At 35.7% G+C, this 18,565-nt stretch overlaps 1 protein-coding gene across 3 annotated transcripts in view; it reads right to left on the bottom strand.

Annotated features, from left to right (window-relative positions):
• Nucleotides 1-345: 345 nt before the first annotated feature.
• Nucleotides 346-18,565, bottom strand: part of LOC129808218 (adenylate cyclase type 9) — a 70,329-nt gene continuing 52,109 nt past the window's right edge. Inside the window, exons 4-8 of one of the 3 annotated variants that reach the window (XR_008752354.1) lie at nt 10,062-10,150; nt 8,952-9,993; nt 7,340-7,440; nt 4,425-7,275; nt 346-1,414 (exon numbers count right to left, since the gene is read on the bottom strand). Coding sequence is in view for 1 of the 3 variants with exons in the window: in XM_055858023.1 (XP_055713998.1) it covers nt 4,487-7,275; nt 7,340-7,440; nt 8,952-9,993; nt 10,062-10,150 (4,021 nt within the window). In the remaining 2 variants the exon portion in view is untranslated. Of the gene's footprint in view, nt 1,415-4,022; nt 7,276-7,339; nt 7,441-8,951; nt 9,994-10,061; nt 10,151-18,565 lie in introns of those variants that run through there. The other 2 variants (XR_008752355.1, XM_055858023.1) reach the window with 2 other exon arrangements.

The raw sequence follows: 18,565 nt of genomic DNA, 5'->3' as shown, positions 1-18,565 counted from the left end.
TTTTATCCCTATCGTTCATAGAGACAAAAAATACACTAAATCAGACTCTGTTTGCTTTTCGAAGTTTAGATGTAAGACGTTTTACAAGTTTTGTTTATTGGTTTTATTTTTATTGCTGATTTTCGGTCAGCGAAAACTGTCTCGTCGTTAAAGGGTTAATCATTTTTCAGGAGTTTTATGAATAAGTTCAATTTTTGGATTTATTGTATGCCGTGACAAAAACTTTTTGACCCAAAAAAAAACCGCAAAGGTTTTCTGCTTAAAAAATAATAGATACTAGATACTTTTTAGAAGAATAAGTTATACAAGATCATATCGCCAAATTGAGTAAGTAAAACACTTGGAAACAAATACATAAAATATTTAATAGTTAATTTTTCTACACTTTGATACAAATTCTACTATACTTTAAGTCAATAAAAAATAGTTTAGTTTCATTATCTCAGTACAGTCAAATTGAAAAAGTTTTGTGTTTGTCTCTGTGATGAAAGTATCTGGTTGAAATTCAATATTGTTTGACTTGCAGATTGAAAAAATAAAACTTTTACATTGATTGTTAGGTAAAGTTTTATATAATATGAAACGTTTACAATTATCTGTTGGAATTTATATTTTTTTTCTGTTTCAAAAGTAATCACAAGTTCAATTGATTTTCATAAACTTTAAAAAGTCATTGGATTAGTGTTAGTATCAGAGATAGGAGAACAATATTAAGAACCTTAATTATTGTGCAAATCTCTGTGGAGACCAAAATTCTTTGTGCTGCAAATTTTGATGTAAAATTTTGAGCATTAACTTGTAAATGTTGTTTAATTTTAGGTGAATTCAAAACTATTGGGAAAGTATGTGTCCTAGTTACATTTTAATGAGTTTAGTATCTATGAAAGGAAAAAAATTGTATGGATTCCCTAGAGAAAATTCTAAGTCACTGGAGACTCACATTAAAGCTTCATTAAAGCTTTCTGGGTTGAATGGAATAAAAGTATAGTAGAGGATTTATGGGTATTTCTTTCAAGGGGACATTTCATTGTCAATCTAACAATTTATAGGGAATTTTATTACTTGTTTTTTTTTACTTTCTTTCACAAATTCTACACAATATTGGCTGTTTTTTTTATGGCGCCTTGCTTACAAAATGCTTTGTTATGTACAAAATAAAATATACAATTATTACAATATCGCATAAATCTCACAATTTTGGAAACCATTAATACTAAAGAACATTAAAATAAATTGACAACATTTTTTTCTCTTATCAAACATCACGCTTAGTAAAGGATTCTGTTGCGATCTCTCAGAAGAATGTTTCTTTTGTTTTTTTAGGCTAAAAGCTCCCAAAGAAAAACGGAAAAGCTCCACGAAGAGATTTATGGTTGTGATGCTTTACCATTCTAAAAACTCTGAAGCAGTGTTGCTAAATAACGTTGCAAGATTTATTTACATGTAATTTATTTAAGGTAAAATAATACTGTAAATAACTTTTCAAGGAAATTTCTTTGACAAAACAAGGATTAGGTTTTCAAATGAGGAAGTCTGCTTAATAAATGTAAGGTGGAATAGTTTTTCAATTTAGGGCAGAATCACATTGACAGTAAAATGCTCACCGTCACCGTTATAGCCCTCACCGTATTTCGTTTATTTACGCATTTTCATTGTACGCGTTTTCATTGAAATAAAGCGAAAATGCGATAAACGGTGAGCAAAAAAAAACTGTATGAAAAACTGTAGCAAAAATATCCTACTGTTTTTTTGCTTACCGTTTATCGCATTTTCGCTTTATTTATTCAATTTTCTTATACTATTTTCACCTAGTGCCACCGAGTATGAGACAAGGTAATATCGTAATGGAAAATTTGAGTCATAATTGCAATGAAAATGCTTAAATCAATGAAATACGGTGAGGGCTTTGACGGTGACGGTGAGCATTTTACTGTCAATGTGATTCTGCCCTTAACCTCATAATCTTCTTCGTTTCGAATGTTTTATGAATGATTAACAAATGGTGAATTTGCTCTGTAAAGTTAAATTATAAATCCTCTTTCTATATCGTATTAAAAAATGGTTAAGATAAATGCTTTACAGTGTGAGGTAAGCTCATTACATACCCCACACTTCGAATCGTTAAACTGAGAAAATTTTAAATAAAACAAGTTTGGATGTATACATGTTTGTCTACTTGAATCTAAGTTTATCAACATAACCTTTAAAAAATTATTAAATATTGATAATTATTAAATTATTGTTTGGATTTTAAAAAAATCGAGGCAACTTTTTGATCTAACTTTTAACAATCAGCAATTTGTATTAGCTACGTTTTTATAGGTTATGTTAACCTTGAGGTTATTCCCAACATAACCTTAATTTAAAACTGTTAGAGTGCTGACGCTTAATGAATCCTCTTGGTACGGAAACAAAGAGAAATATAACTCCTTTTGAATATATCAGATTTACCTTCTACGATTATTTAGGGAAACCTGGGGCAAAAAGAGACAAGCCGAAAATTTCTAAATTCACTTCAACGAGAGCAAATCCCGAGCTTTCTCACTTCTTTCAATTTTTATTTGCTACACGTTTCGGAAGTACGATGTCCGATGAGGTGTACAAAACGTTTTGGACAATTGTGGAGATCATCATCATAGGGAGAGTAGTCACATAATGCTCCCTTAATTATTCTATGTAATTTTCCTTCTACAGTGTCAAAATCGATTTTCATAGAAAGTGTAACCAAAATTGTTCAAAACGTTTTGTAGACCTAATGAAAGGGAATCGTATTTCCTAAACGTAGTAGTGTAAATGTTTTAATTCCAAACCATTTCCAGACGCTTTAACTCTCACAGAAGATTCAGCACATATTTTTCTGAAGGGAGTTCATATTTTTTCTGAAGATAATCACATAAATTTGCTCCTCGACTCTTCTAGAATGTTATTGTTTAGTGAAAATTCTTTAGATATAATTTAAAAACTTCTTAAATACAAGAAAAATGCGCTAGTGTAAAATGCTTCTTTTGGAAACAAATTAATCTAAATGGAGACAAGGGAAAGTTTCTAATTGGAGACAAACAGTGTAAGTGAAACCGCGACGACAGGCTTCCAAAACCTTGTTGAGTTGCGCTTGAGTGTAGGATTTGTTCTTATTCCTGGTTTTTTCTCCTTTCCCATATGAGACAATAAGAAAATCTCTCCCAAAAAAAAATCATATTTCCGGGGTTTCCTATTGAAGCATTTGCAGAAACTTCAGAAAAACCCTTTTTTCACGAAATAGGTAATTATTTCACTTGAAAACTTCACGTACCATTAACAATAAAGATTAGCACTTAACTTACTAAAATTAGCCAGGAATATGACATTAATATCTGGTGAAAACGGAGTAAGACCTTTTTTCGCGTCTTTCAATTTTTATTCGCTTTATGTAGCGAATAAAAATTGAAAAAAGCGAAAAAAGGTCTTACTCCGTTTTCACCAGATATTGCACTCCACCAGACCGTACATAGTCGAATATGACATAAATGATGATGGTGAAAAGGTACACTTTTAATTTTTCTTAGAAACTAACAAATCAAAATTTTTGAATATGAATGGATTTTCGCTTTATTTGGAGCAAAATTAACCAAATAATGAAACAGTGGTATAGAAAATATATAAATATAGTAATTTAGTACTGTATTTATCATGAAAACAATGACGTTTCCATTTGGAGTAACGAAAAATTTCCATTTGAAGCAGGTTTTGAATTAGCTTAATTTACCCTAGTGAATAAAAATTGAAAGTAGCGAAAAAGGTTTTGGCTCGTTCTCACCAGCCACTTCACTCCAACAGACTGTACCTAGTTTAAATTTGCTTTCTTTCACGATCAAATCGATCGGATCTTTAATTTTTTTTTCCATGATAGTCTTCATAAATTCTTTTCGAACGTCCCAAGTTTTAAGAGATCCGAGTATGTAATATGGATAGAAATTGATTTTTTAATTCAAGGACACTCAGACTCAGTTCAATTTGTATCCAGTTCGCCTTTTCTGCCGGTCTTTTTAACTTTACGAAGAGACTTTTATTGATAAAAATATGTAATATACGAATGATATACAAATGACAGCTGTCAAACGCTCGAGAAATTTTTAAAATTATTTTCCCATTTAGGTATTTTTCTTTACTTTGTACCCCCAATTATCCTGATAACGGAAAGTTGAGTGTACTTTTGGGGCCATCAATTCCCATGAGAATCTAATTAAATTAATGACACATTTATTTTAATTACATAAATTACTTAAATAAACCCCATGTAATTTAACATCACTGCTCCGGAGTACTTTTCTTGACTTAAAAAAAGAAAACGCGGGAAATGATTTTCCTTTTGGTTCCAGGAACAATCCTCAAATACAAAAGAAAATTATTTGACACGTTTTTTTGAAGTGTTTTAGTTGTCTGACTCATTTCTGAAGCTGCAATTTCCAACTGACTTCTGGGAATTGAGTCAGTTCTTTCAGTGTGTTCAGGACTTTCCCTGTGGAAAGGTTTTCTTCCCTTTGAGTAGATACACTTCCATATTGTCCTTCCCCTTCACATAGACACTTCCCCGGGGTTCAAAGTCGTAGACACTCTCGAGGTATGGGAGGCATTCTTTGCCCACTTGAATTCTCCCAGCGACTCCTGTGGAGTCCATTCGACTGGCTACATTTACAGCATCTCCCCAGATGTCGTAGTACAGCTTACTGGTGCCAATAACACCAGCTGTAACATCTCCAATATTGTAGCCAATTCGCAAGATCAGATTGAACTCCAGGAGATCCTTGTTGAAGGCATCCACGACGTTTTGCATGGCACAGGAGAATTCAATGAGGGCCTGGAGATGCTGATAGCCCTCTCCGCGAGTTGACGGATCTAATCCGCTGGCTGCCATAAAAGTGCTTCCGATGGACTTAATCTTCTCAACACACTGGAATTCTGGTCGAGAAAGCAATTCGTCAAAGTCCCCTATTAGCTCGTTGAGTACTCTCAAGTATTCCTTCCCGCCCAGGTATGATTCATCGTACATCTCGTTGAAGTTGATGATGCTGGCAAAGATTATTCCGACATCGTGATAGTTTTCTGAGTACTTGGCTGTATTCTTCAGTTGTTCAGCCACATGCTTAGGGATAATGTTGTGCAGGAGCATATCAGCCTGATTTTTCATATGCTGCACCCGGATTTTGTCCTGATTGGCAACAGCACTGCCATAGAACGTCAATCGATAGCCAATTTCGTACTCGCGATTGAGGAAGCAAACCAGAAAGAGGAGAAGGATGAGATCGATGTAAATCTCAATCTGGTAGAATTTCAAGAAGCGAATTTCATCATTGAGGAATTCAGCGAGATTGCTGCCTTTTGGATTGGTGAAGTTGAGCGAATGAGGCGGGATGATGAAGGCTTCTCTAGCTTCCAAACCCTTTCCTTGAAGCGTCACGAAGGAATTCCATTGGTAGCAAGTAATCCCGATGAAAGCCACTGCCGCCAGGAGAGCCAGCAAGTTCCGAAGCCAGCAATTGAGTTGTGTGAAGTTGCAGTAGTGGATGACACAGATGAAGAGCAACAGCCCATAGTGGAATTCATAAGGGGTCAATGTGTCCATGTCCAGCGTGGTGAGGTTTAGGAAGATCGAGATCACGGGCAGAGACATCAAAATTGAACCACAGAGATGCCATGGATACCAATTGGACACGGCATTAAAAATCCGATCAGTGCAAGTGTCAGATTTAGTTTGTCCATGCGATAGCCGGATCATTTGCTTAGAGCATACAAAAACTGCCAGAAACTGAATGGCACTGAATATGGCAAACAAAGCCACCCAAATCTGATACCCAACACTCATTGTGATGGGCACTAGGAGGAAGAGCGACAGTGAGACAGTCAGGAAGATGAACACACTCACCAATAAATCGATGTAGGTATTGTAGCGAGGAGTAGCCAGAGTTGGTGGACCTTCTCCCATATTTTCCTGCCCAAATCGATGGGCTTTGCTCCGGAATTCTCGTTCCATCTGCCAGGACTTGAAAAAGAGCGTAATATTCGATACTGGTGGCTTTACCAGGTAACTCCGCTGAGACTTTGCATTCTCCTTGACACAACGGATCAATTGCAGATCCGATTGCTTCCGGAGTTGATGCAAACAAGCCGCCAGGGGATCTACGTAGGGAGCCTCGTTGACGTGATTTGGTGTACCAGCTAAACTCGATTGGGAACTGGTAAAATAGCCAGAAACTCTCTGAGCCGAAGCACCCAGAGATGGAACTCCGTTAGCGTTGTGGACGCTAGATCGTCGGGAATTGCTCCTAATCCCAGAATCCTTCCGACTATGAGCCGAAGGGCACATACTCAGTACTTCAATCCAGGGACTTGAGCAGTTCCTCTGCTGCAAACTCACAGCAATAGGGGCCATTGTTGAGCTTCGTGATCTTCCACAGGCACCAGGAGTGAGTTCTCCTCCAGCCCCCTGAGGAGATCTCCCACACTGGGATCTGTAGCTACCGGAGCGGCCAAAGGGGGAGATGTCGCTGCGGGAATGGGAGATGTAGGACCTCACGTCAATTATATCATCGAACATGGAGCCCTGACTGGGTGAGCAATTGGAACCAGCAGCTCGGGGAATCTCGAGGGTGTGTGTTGGAGGAGCTGGAGTCTCTACAACCACTGGAACCTGCTGGTATCCATTCTGATCCGTACAGAGCAACGGTTCGGCCTTTCTGGCACTATCACAGTCATCTTTCGTGCGTCCCTCGGGCTGGATATCATCAGTCTTCCGGAGGAAGCGAGGTACTCGCCAGCCTCGCAGCTTAGCTGAGTACTTCCGCATGGCTTGTTTTTCCTCGTCAGTCTTGCGGTGGGATCCTCCCCGGCAGCAGGTGTCCTCTGTGTCAGAATCCAAGCTTCCAGGCAGAGATTTGGTCGTCACGATGATTGTTGGAGCTGCAGGCTGACTTCCTAGTCTATTTGACACCTCAATGGCAGCATGATTGCTCCCAGTTAGATACTTGGTGACCCGGCTTAGAGATGCCAGCCTAGGTCTCGTTGACAGGATGGGACTTGGAGTGAGGGAAGTTGATGTGACACCGATTGGAGAAGCTGGTGGAACTGTAGGCTGAATTGAGGATAAATTGGTGACACTACGCGATAGTTGAACACCATTCGTGAAACCATCAAACTGAGGGATCAGCAAACATGCACCCGCTTTGGAGACATCCACCTCACTCCTGCTGGCATCCATTGAATTGCACTTCTTGCCCACCACGAAGTACGTTCGATGACCTGGAAAAGGCACAAAGCATTGAGTCACGCATTCTATCTGGGAGGATATATACCTCAAACTCACCAAATACCTCATCACCCTCCTTGAATATGTACCCATCGCCCAGGAATTTGCGCGTCTCCTCGGATATATGCACTTGCTCCGGCGTTCCAGTCGACTCCATCCTGGGGTGGAAGTGAATAGTTATGCAAATTCCAGGGACAAATTACTTATAAGTTAGAGTCTGCCTCAACTTAATAAATTATAATGCAAATGGAAGTCACACTACAATTTCAAAAAGTGCCAGCTTAGGCAAATCTCTTATCACGTTCATGAGATCAATGATCTGGCTTTTAGTTTTATTTATTTTTGTGATTAATAAGGAGGTCAAGTTCTTCTTGCCTTATCAGAATTGGTAAGATTTGAAATAGAATAAGCTTCCTGTTAGAGCCATAATGAAGTTCACTTTAAATATCATAGATGTCGCAATTTACTTTCTCCCGAATATCACATCTTTGTAATGTTAATACTTTAGGTTAGTCTTGATTGAGCAATGAAAGCGGATGTCGAAGGAGAACAAAGTAGTACTTTATTTCACGAAGGAAGATATTGCAAGATCCTGAGGGACTCAACAATTGGCGAACGAGAATAAGGCAAGCGTGCAAAACTCTCAGGGAGAGTTGTAGCAGTTTTCTTTTCCAACCAATTTCGAGACGTTCGATGCTGCAAAAGGAACGTGGTCAAGATGGCTGATGCGGTTGGAAGAAAGTCTCGAATGCTTCGAGATTGCAAATGAGACAAAGAAGAGAAGTGTAATTATGCACTATATGGGACAATCAGCATACAATAAATTGTGTCACAGGATTCTTCTACGAACTCCAAGAGATTTGACATACGAAGGAATTGTGTCAGAATTAAAAGAATGTTTTGATCCAACTCCAAACGAGATTGTGGAGATTTTTGGATTTCAAAAAAAAGGGAACAACAGGAGGGAGAAAGCTGCGACGAATTTTTGGCAGCTTTGAGGAAGCCCTCCACACACTGCAATTTTAGCTGCTCATCTTGTGATCACCTAAAAAAGTCTATTTGGAATCAATTTGTTATGGGAATACGCAACAAGTCCATTCAAAAGAGACTACTAGAAAAAGGGATCTTACTCTAGAGATGGCTGTGAATATAGCCAAGGCTATGGAAACGTCAGAGAAAGGAGAAGCATCTCTAAAGATGACACTGAAAGGAGGTGAAGCTTTGAAGCTGGATACCAAGGAACAAGAGCGCCCTCAACGCAGTACGTTGGATGACGGCAAGACAGCCCCCCCCAAAGATGTGTTTCCGGTGGGGCGTGAGTACACATTCCTCCCATGAATGCATTCATAAGGATAAAACTTGCTACCTTGTATACTAAGAAAGGCCATTTGACACGGATTTGCATGGCAAAAGGGGGGAGGGATAAAAAGAAAGATGTTCAAGAGAAAGAGAAAATGAATAAAGTATAGAATTGCGAAAAATTTTTGCGACTCATGGACTTCCGGACCAGTTAGTCACAGATCAGGGACGGCTATTCGTTAGTTGGGAGTTCAAAGAACAAAGTAGTACTTTATTTCACGAAGGAAGATATTGCAAGCTCCTGAGGGACTCAACACTTCCTATGGGAATTTTTTTTTGGGAACTTCAGATAAAGGATTGTTCAGCTTACCGATTGGCTAAGGTAACATCGTTGCTCCAGACGTCGAACTTGACTCTCCTTGTCCCTACGATACCACAGAGAACTGATCCCGTGTGAACTCCTACTCTCATCTTGACTCCTTCATTTTTCTGTGCATCGAAGATCCTCACTGCCTGAATCATGCCCAAGCCCATCTCTACGCAGCACATTGCATGATCTGCCCTGGGTTCCGGACATCCGGATACGCAATAGTAGCAATCTCCAAGGGTTGAGATCTTCTCGCAGCCGTTTAGCGTACACAATTCGTCGAAACGCTCAAAGAGATCATTGAGTATCTCCACCAGCTGCTCAGCAGTCTTGGTGGTAGACATTTTGGTGAAGCCCACGATGTCAGCAAACAGGATGCTGACATTGTCCATGGAGTGCATGTGAAAGGGTCTAAACAGAGACTTGACATCATTGGAGAGCCTAGGATGGATTGAGCAGGAGCGTTTGTGGTCAGAACCAGTTTCCATTGTAGATCCCTCCTTCATTAGCATATCAGCGACTTTTGGAGGCATCACTGAATGGATCATCTTTTCCTTCAGTTGCTTCTCCATCTCCAATTGCCTTCGGATCAGGAGATTCTGTCCAACCTTCATGAATGTGCACCTCATTCTCACAACATTCATCACTAACACATGAAGTCCTACCATATGGACACAGAGATGCAGGAGACATCTCACCACTAACACTCTATAAGGAGTCGATGAATCCTCCTGGGACCCACTGTAATAGAAACTCTGGAAGATGAAGTGAAGCGTCTCGAAGAGAATCGAGTAGAGAACAGAGATGGAAACGCATTGCCACAGTGGAAGAGGCATCAGGGTATAAATCAACAGGATGACTTCGATGCATGTGGCAAAGTGTCCAAGTGCAGAGAAACTCCTCCCAGATAAACTGACAAAGAGCAAGGATAGCAAGCAAATGCTGGAAGCTACACAAAAAGTCACCAGGTGCGTTCTGTTCTCATAAAATTTAGAATATGTGAGCCAAACGGTTATCAAACAGAAGACTATGCACAATCCAAAAGCTGAAAGAAAGAAGAATCTTTTGATATTGGCTATCACGAAAAAAAAGTGATCATCAATTAATACTCACCAATCGAAACCAATGAGTTTAGCTTCGCCACAGTGAGAAAGTAAATCATCCAGACCACTGAACACAGGAGGATGTAGAGGAGGGCAAATCTGAAAGGATTCCAAAGAATTGACGATGGATTAATATTGGAATTTCCTGAGATGAAAATTTTGCAAATAAAGTGAATGGAAGAGAACAAAAATTTGTTGGTAGGGGGTGTGACGCATATTAAATCACTTTAATAAACTATACAAACAACCTCCTTATGGTTGTTCACCATTGAGATCCAAAGAACTCCAACCAGGGTTGATTGACTCTGTCGCTGAAATATTGCAAAGTTTCGGCGTTGTCTCGAGATTCTGTACAAGATTTATAATCGAGTCTCGGGGGATTCTACTTGAGTGATTTTCAAGAAAACAACGTAGTTTCATACAGTTGATGCGTGGATGCTATTCATCCTCCAGAGATTGTATGGGGTGCCGTAAAAGGGATCTGATTGACATTTCTTTAGGGACATTTCATATTGGTTTCTGAATTTCAGAACGCACAGCTGTGATAGAAGGTCAAAAAGAACACCAAAAAGTTCTCCGACATGGAAAAGCTTCACTAAAAAAAGTTGGATCTACAGCAAGACAATGGGAGCTCCAGACTGGATTTTTTATCTTAATGTTAAGAGTGTACATGTACCCTTTTAATCTAAGCCGCTCTTCTAGAGACAATTACGTTAATTACTACATTTATTTATATATTTAACGCCGCAGGATTGACCAATTTTTGCGATATACTATAATTTTAAACTCATTGTAAAAATAAACCTACCTAGAGGAGACTGTGGCAAAATTTGTCAAAACAGTCAAAACGAAAATTTCAATATTCACTATTTTCTAAAATAAAAGAGACTGAGGCTTAAAATTTTTATTATAGATAGCCTTCATGAACCTTCTTAAACTTACAAAGTTCCAAGCGATTCTAGGAAGGATTATATAAAATAATGAAATTTTGAGCCCTATTTTTGGAATATTAGGCTTACAGAAAATAATAATACAGATTAGCTCAATTTAAGCACATTTCTCGTTAAGATAGAGAAAAATTATCTTCGACAAAGTTGTAGAGGAATAAATTTCCTATAAAAATATGTCTATTTGATATTTTTAACGTTCGCGAGAGTAAAACGTCACAAATTATTCGAAGACTGACCAAATTTGCCCCAGAAATTTTGAGAACCTCCACAAAATCGACTTTTAGAAAATGATTCGAAAATCACATTTCTTTCGAGATAGAGGAAAATAGTCTTCTGCAATGTTGTAGAGCAGTAAATTTCCTTTGCTATAGGCCATATTTGGTTCCAGATTTGACACTTTGGTCGCACTATAGTCCAAGTCATTTTTTAAAATTATCAACGACTTTTAGTATCGAGATTGCTCGACGATTTCTACTTTCTTTGCGATTGTGGTACTTGTCCTCGCTCTCTTCATTACGGATCACATTTATCACAACTACTCAATAAATTTTGCCAAAAATATTAAAATAATTATGATAACATTTCATGTTGCGTACTAAAAAACATAACCTAACTTAAAATCAGTGTTTTGAAATCAACGGTCGATAAATTGCGGACTATAGAGCGATGGCCTATAGCGGGGTTCTACTGTATACTCATTATAAAACGTTTAAGTTTTCTCAGAAACTCAGAAAGTGAAAGAATTAAATATGCGTTTTGCCCCAGTCTCCCCTATCAATATGTAACACTAAATTCGAAGGGATAATTCGATAGTTTTCAGATGGAAGAAGAATTAGCCAAGATTAAATGTCCTTTTCTTTCCAGAAAAGTGCGTCGTGCACTAAAAACTCTGGGAAGGAAAGAATTCTTATTCTAAGTTGAACCTTTTCCCATTTGATACTTGCAGGATTTTTCCTTTGAGCTACTGTTAGATTATAATATTAGGTTCTCGGTTTAACATTAAAGAGAAACACTAAAGGATTTCAGGCTTCGCATACACAATGGCTTCGAGTATTTCATATTTTTCCCATATCCCTTTAATAAATTTGACTTACATATTTTTTCAAGAAAGACTAGCTATTAAAATATATTAGAAAATATATTAAAATATAAATTTGGTACAGTTACCCTCGGTTAATCAAAAGCGTAAAAAGGACTGTTGACCGATGACTTAAGGGGTTATATGGGTCAAAATAGATTTAAAAAAAACATATTTTTCTATATATTTTTTTAACATAATAAAAAAAATATTTAATTCAACTTCTTAGACATTTAAACCATATTGTCTGAAATTTTCATTCAAAAATTTTTAAACTCAGCTTCTGGGATTTGATTTTCGGAGACATTTTTAAAAATAAAAACATACTTTTCGATGAACAAGATTTCTCGGAATTGGTTCACCTAAAATCCGAAAACCAAGTAATTTCTTGTTAGCCGATAAGTTAAACTATTTAGTCCTTGAACGGAGGATGTTCGAAAAATGAAATTTGAATTTTTAGGAGAATTTTATGCAAAAAAAAAACTGATTTTCCACGTATTTTACGCATTTTCATCTTGTAGAATAAGTAGTGGTCAAGTAAACATAAAATCCTTCGTGCAAGAACTAATTTAACTTTAACTCATCATTTCACATGAAATATTTTGTTTTTGGATTTCAAATGAGTCAATTCCGAAAAATCTTGTACACCGAAAGGTATATTTTTTCAGAAAAAAAACATCTTCAAAATCAGGTCTCAACGATTGAATTTTCAAAATTTTTAAATGAAAATTTTAGAAAATTTAGTTTAAATGTTATTCTTTTATATTCCTAAAAGCTTTAATTAAACAAACTTTTTATTATGATGAAAAAAAATTAGAGTATAAGTATCGACTTGTCAAAATATAAGTCGATTTTTTGGAAAATTCATTGTTTCGCTTTTGGGGTACTCCTTGACGCCCTCTACCTTCCCTGTGAATTTTATACCCACTGAGAGAAATACAAAAAAGATAAAATAACATTCCAATAATGTTAATTTAACCCTGCATTATTGATCCGAAATCGGTGTAAATATTGCCCTTTTTAGGTGTATTAGTGATTAAATTAACTCTTTTTCACGTTAATTTTACACTTACAAAGATGCAAAATTAATATTAAAAAATGATGATATATTTTTACACCTAAAAAGTGTTAAAGTTACGAGGAAAAAAAGTTAATCGCATCCCCTTTTTTTCTCAGAGCCGGAAAGTTAATCATTCCCAAAGTTACAGGGGTTTCAAATCTTAAATAACCTAGGGTGGAATAACCGGCTATCGCCATGTTTAGGAAAAAATTAAATTAATTTAATCATAACTTTTGAATCCTTGTTACAAGATAAGTCAAATTTGACACAAAGTTTCTTAGATGTATTGGCTCTAGATACGTGAAAACAATAATCCTAGAACATAACGCTGAACTACTTAAAAAACTGATTTTTATTAATAATGCAAAAATAACCATTTCGTCGCCACTTTTTACCACTTTTCGCCAGTTTTGTAAAATTTGTAACCACTTCTCGCCACCCACTTGAAAAGAACCACACTCGGTTATTTTAGGCAATGCTATGAAAAGAATACATTCACCATTTCTCTTTCCTTGTGATCACTTTATTATTACTTTCTTTAAATGATTTTTCTTCACTTTTATTTGAGAAATCAAATTATGGGGCTTTTGCAGAAAGTAAACAATGCAGATTTGACAACTGAGAATGTACGAAGTGAAGTTAGCGTCGCCTATTGAAAAGATATGGCGACAGGTGGTAAAATCAATTCCAGAATATTACCACTTCTCGCCATGCCTCATTTTTATACAAAAATAATATAAAATGAAATATTAATTGACTAAATACAAATTTTATGTATTCCACAAATGCAATTAAATATTCAATAGACAAATTATTTACCCAAATAGGTATTTTTGGCCTGATGAAAATTTGACGACACTTAGTACATTTTATAAGAGATGTTGGATTCGATGCACTTGCTTAAAATATTGCTCTAAAAAGTGATCAAAATCGTGAATCCAAAACGAATGATTATTATTTTTCGATTCTATGCGTAGAAGCAGAAACAATACAAAAAAATTGCGACTCATTTATTTCATAAATTGCGAAAAATAGCGATTTCAATGTAAGTGGTGAGAAGTGGGGCACTGGCGAGAACAGGTGATTCCACCCTAATACTTAGCATGTAAAATCTCAGCTTGAAATTGTTCTTCTGTAAAGTTGGCCATTCGCAACTTTTTCGTTTTATATTCTGAGCCGTCGATATTATGTTTTTTTTTAGTGTTGTTGACCCATGTTACTCCTTAATAAAATGGAATGAATGAACAGGGTTTCAATCTAAAACTATTTGTATTAACACAATATGAAACGCAGTAAATAGGTGTGAAATACAATTTAGGATTATCTCCAAGTCTTTTAAGGGCATTGCACTTTCGATAGAACTATATATGTATTTACTAAAAATTCTGGTTTTAAAGCGTACTCCAAATTTAACACCAAGTTTTCATGTTAAAGCCTGTATGCAAATTCCCTAGACTTCATTATTCTCAAACCATCCATTTAATCCAGTTACAGATTTCAAGTGTATTGTCTATAAAAGAAATCCTGGAAGTCATCCAAGGATACATTCAACCCTGAGCCTTGCCTTGGCCTCGTCAATTTGGTAAGTTTGCCTTCTAAAGTACTTAAATCTTCAGAAAACCATCGTCCTCTAGAAATCTCAAATAAATCCATCTTAAATTAAATTAATCCATCTCTCTCGATATCAGATATTCCGCAAAAAGCGTTATAGTTTGTGACTCCCATAATTTACCAATAACCTTAATGAATTAAAATATTTTGCTGACTGGAGTAAAATGTGCGGAAAAGTCGTAAAAATGTTTAGAACATTCTCTCATGATTTATTTTGTGGCAATTGAATTTTTCGGTGCAAATGTTCTTTTGTGTTACAATGTAAAGTTCCAAAGGAACCAAAGGAAGTGAAATTGTACTGCGAAGGGTAGATATTTGACTTTCAAATGAGAGCTGAGATATAATTTGCATCCCTTAGATTTCTTTATCATTTTTCTGCGAATTGTCTGAGAATTGTGCGGAAATTTGGGTGATTTTCCCAAGAAAGAAGTTGGCAGAAGAAATTTCCCTTTCCTTTTACTCTTTTGAGGATTTCAAGGGTGAAAAATATCTAATAAATTGACTATTTATGTATTCAAACTGATTTTAATGATCTCCTAGCGTCTGCTCGAAAATAATTAAATTGAAATTCTAATTGTATTTTTCGGGTGTTCTTCTCTCTAGAAATAAACCTTTCAGCTTTTTTTCTTGCTCTGTTCTCTTTTGGCTCAAGAGTTTTTCCTCTCTCATGATTCAGTTATAGATTGATTCGAGAAGATGTAAATAACTCGCAAAAGGTGATAATGAGCATATAATTGTGCAATTATTGTTGGATTAAATTGCCTGGTGAGAGGAGAAATTGGGCAGGACAAGATTGAGGTTGGTTAAAATGTTGCCTAAGCAAAAATCTTGGTGCGTGTTGATAGAGTATCATGGAGAAAAGCACACAAAATGTAAGATTTTGGGGGAGTTATCTTTAGAAATATTTGCCCAGAATGATTATATGAGAAATCGAAGCGTGAAAACACGCGAAATTCTCCACACGAATCGCCCATTTTCGATGGAAAGCAGCAAAAAAATGAAGAAATCACGATTTGGTCTGATCTAGCTATTAGAGAACCAATTCATAATATTAGTGTAAGCAATAACATCAACAATAATCGGCTAAGAAATCGCCAAATCGTCTTGGAGGTTTTGTCTGAATTTTCCTACCAAATGTTTATTGAGATTTTCTTACCCAAACACATTCACACTAATCACGTTTATTTTGCACAATTTGGATTCTGAAAACAAACAAATTTTCCAAACAAGAGGTTCCTTCCAAACCAGGAAGTTCAATTTTGCAATCTCACGTGAAAAATGGCCAAAAGACAAGCTTCTACGGAAGAATTTGCGACTCAGGAAATTATTTTCATCAATTTTATCTCAATTGAGGTGGCATCAAAAAAAGTATCATGTGGAAAAAGAGGAGATTGGAAAACGTGAAAATTAACGAAGCAGATGAATATCATCCATCTTCAGCATTTTCAATACAATCAATATATTCGTGGAATTTAATGCTATAAATAATGAGAAGAATAGAGAGGAAATTATTATTAGACTCTAAATATTTATTAATAGAACACAAGATTGTAGTATTTATAATGTGGCCAAGATTTTTCCAGTTAAGAAAAAAGGTCTGCAAAAAAGACGAAATGATCCAGACAGAACACCCGACCGACTTCACTGTTGTTTTTATCGCAAAAACTCTCGCGTTGCTCTTATTTTTTCTAAGGGGGATTTACAGTAGGAAGCAAAAAGTTTAGGACAACTTGAAGAAAAGAATTAATTTAAAATATATACATTTCTAACACATTTTTAATGTGTTTTTTTAACACAAAAATTTCAATTTAGTCGCTTTAATACATAGTAAATTGTCCAAGAAATATTTCACAAAAAATATATTTTACTTGTGTAATCTAGCCCTACTGTAGAGAGAGGAAGCTTATTTTGCACAATATTAAAAAAAAGCTCGATATAATTTCAAGGTAGGGGAGAGTTCTCCACGCCCCTGGCAAGTTGCCTGAAATTTGAAGCCACTTTCTCATACTTCGATTTAAATTTATATGGGAATTTTTTGCACTCGCTACCGTTATGCTAAATATTTAAAAAGTGAGAAGTTTTTCCGTATTATAAGATACCTTTTCGTATGGAGGGATAAATATACTAAATTTTTGTTTAATTAAATTTTTTCCTCTGAGCACTGTGAGCTGAGTCCGAGATCAATTTAGGAATTGGCTTCAAATAGCTCCACATAAAAAAATTAACTTGCCACATACTTGGAGTGCTCATGCTTTGTACGATCCCAAGCTTGGTAATGACTAAATTTTTGCTATGTTTTTCAATAAATGTGACTTATCGGACCCATATTTTAAAAAGTAAGGGAAAGTGCACAGTTTTTATAATATATTGCGGAATCCCATTGAGAAGCATAGAAACAATTTAGTCATAGTACTTAGGATTGCGGTATTACTTATGGCCTGTATGCTTATGGCCCTTACCAGAAATCTTGAATTTTTGTCAAAAAAGTGATTGCCTAGAATTACAAAATTAAAAATATTTGATATTTTATCATATCATATAAAATATTTATTAATTTTATAGATTGACAAAAAATTCAAGGTTTCTGCGAGATTGGACAGGCTATAGGCAATGCTGCAACCATACAAACGGAACTAGAATAAAAATGGTATTTCTTACAATGGCCCTCTCAATTGGAAAATTCGTCTCAAAAATTTAGCAGTTTTCAAAAAACACACTTTTCGTTTACTGATTTTAAAAACTTTAGGATTGCATATTTATTATATTTCTTTTTATTAAATTTATTGAGTTTAACTTAAAAAAAATGCCACTAATGGCGACTACACACTACAGAAATTTATATCCATTGAAGCAAATTCCCATACGCTTATTTAGGAAAAACTCTCCAATATGGACATAAATTTCTCTAGTGTGTAGAGGCCATAAAAGAGCACGAGATCATATTTGATTTTTTTTGCTAACAAAATATAATTTCACTACTAAAATTTAATTTTGTTTTGCTTTTTGCTGTGAAAAATTTGTGCATTGAGATTGAAGTCCCACAAATGCAAAATATAAATAAAGATTTAGAAGTTGATTTAAAGATTTTGAAGCCAATAGGGTAAATGTAACAAGTACCGGCCAGCTTGCAATTTCGGCCACCTTTTTTGTTCCTCGTTTTTCCATTAATTCTAAGCTTTTACATACTCTAGAGATTATACAATGCAAAAGAATAACCAAAAAATGTAACTTCGATAAACGAGATGACGTGAAAAAGACATTGGAAGAATTCCTGAAGGGCAAGGAACTATGAGAATTAAGGTGGTCGAAATGGGGCACCAAAGCTATATCGACATTTTTATTCATTTTAAAATGTATTAAGAATGATTTTAGAGTAAATAAAAACGATAAACTGTCTACAAGGTTCTAAGCAACACTCCTTAAAAAAAGTTCGAATACGAGTTTAAGACTGAACCTACCAAAGACCCCATCAAATTGACCGATTTAACCCTTTAAGGACGATTTGAACACCGGTGTCCCATAAAGAAAATAAATTTTCCTGATTACCTAAAGTAATTTTTTTTCTAATGATTGTACATAATTGTAAAGTAGAAGGTTGAAGGAATCTAGAATATTTTTTGCAAAGTCTCTAGCTATTTGCTATGTAGTAAATATTTAAGGTAAAAAATGGCGAAATCTTAAATTCTCAAATTCATAAATGATTCCAATTATTTTAAGCAAAACCCTTTTGGCAATGAAAACTACAATACTCATACGTAATATTTTTTTATTAATGCGAAAAATATTATTCATTGGTATTGTCAGAAAAATTACTT

Source organism: Phlebotomus papatasi, chromosome 3 (assembly GCF_024763615.1).
Source record: "Phlebotomus papatasi isolate M1 chromosome 3, Ppap_2.1, whole genome shotgun sequence".
NCBI lineage: Eukaryota > Metazoa > Arthropoda > Insecta > Diptera > Psychodidae > Phlebotomus > Phlebotomus papatasi.
The sequence above is the reverse complement of the archived record's forward strand: the minus strand, read 5'-3'. Positions and strand labels throughout refer to the sequence as shown.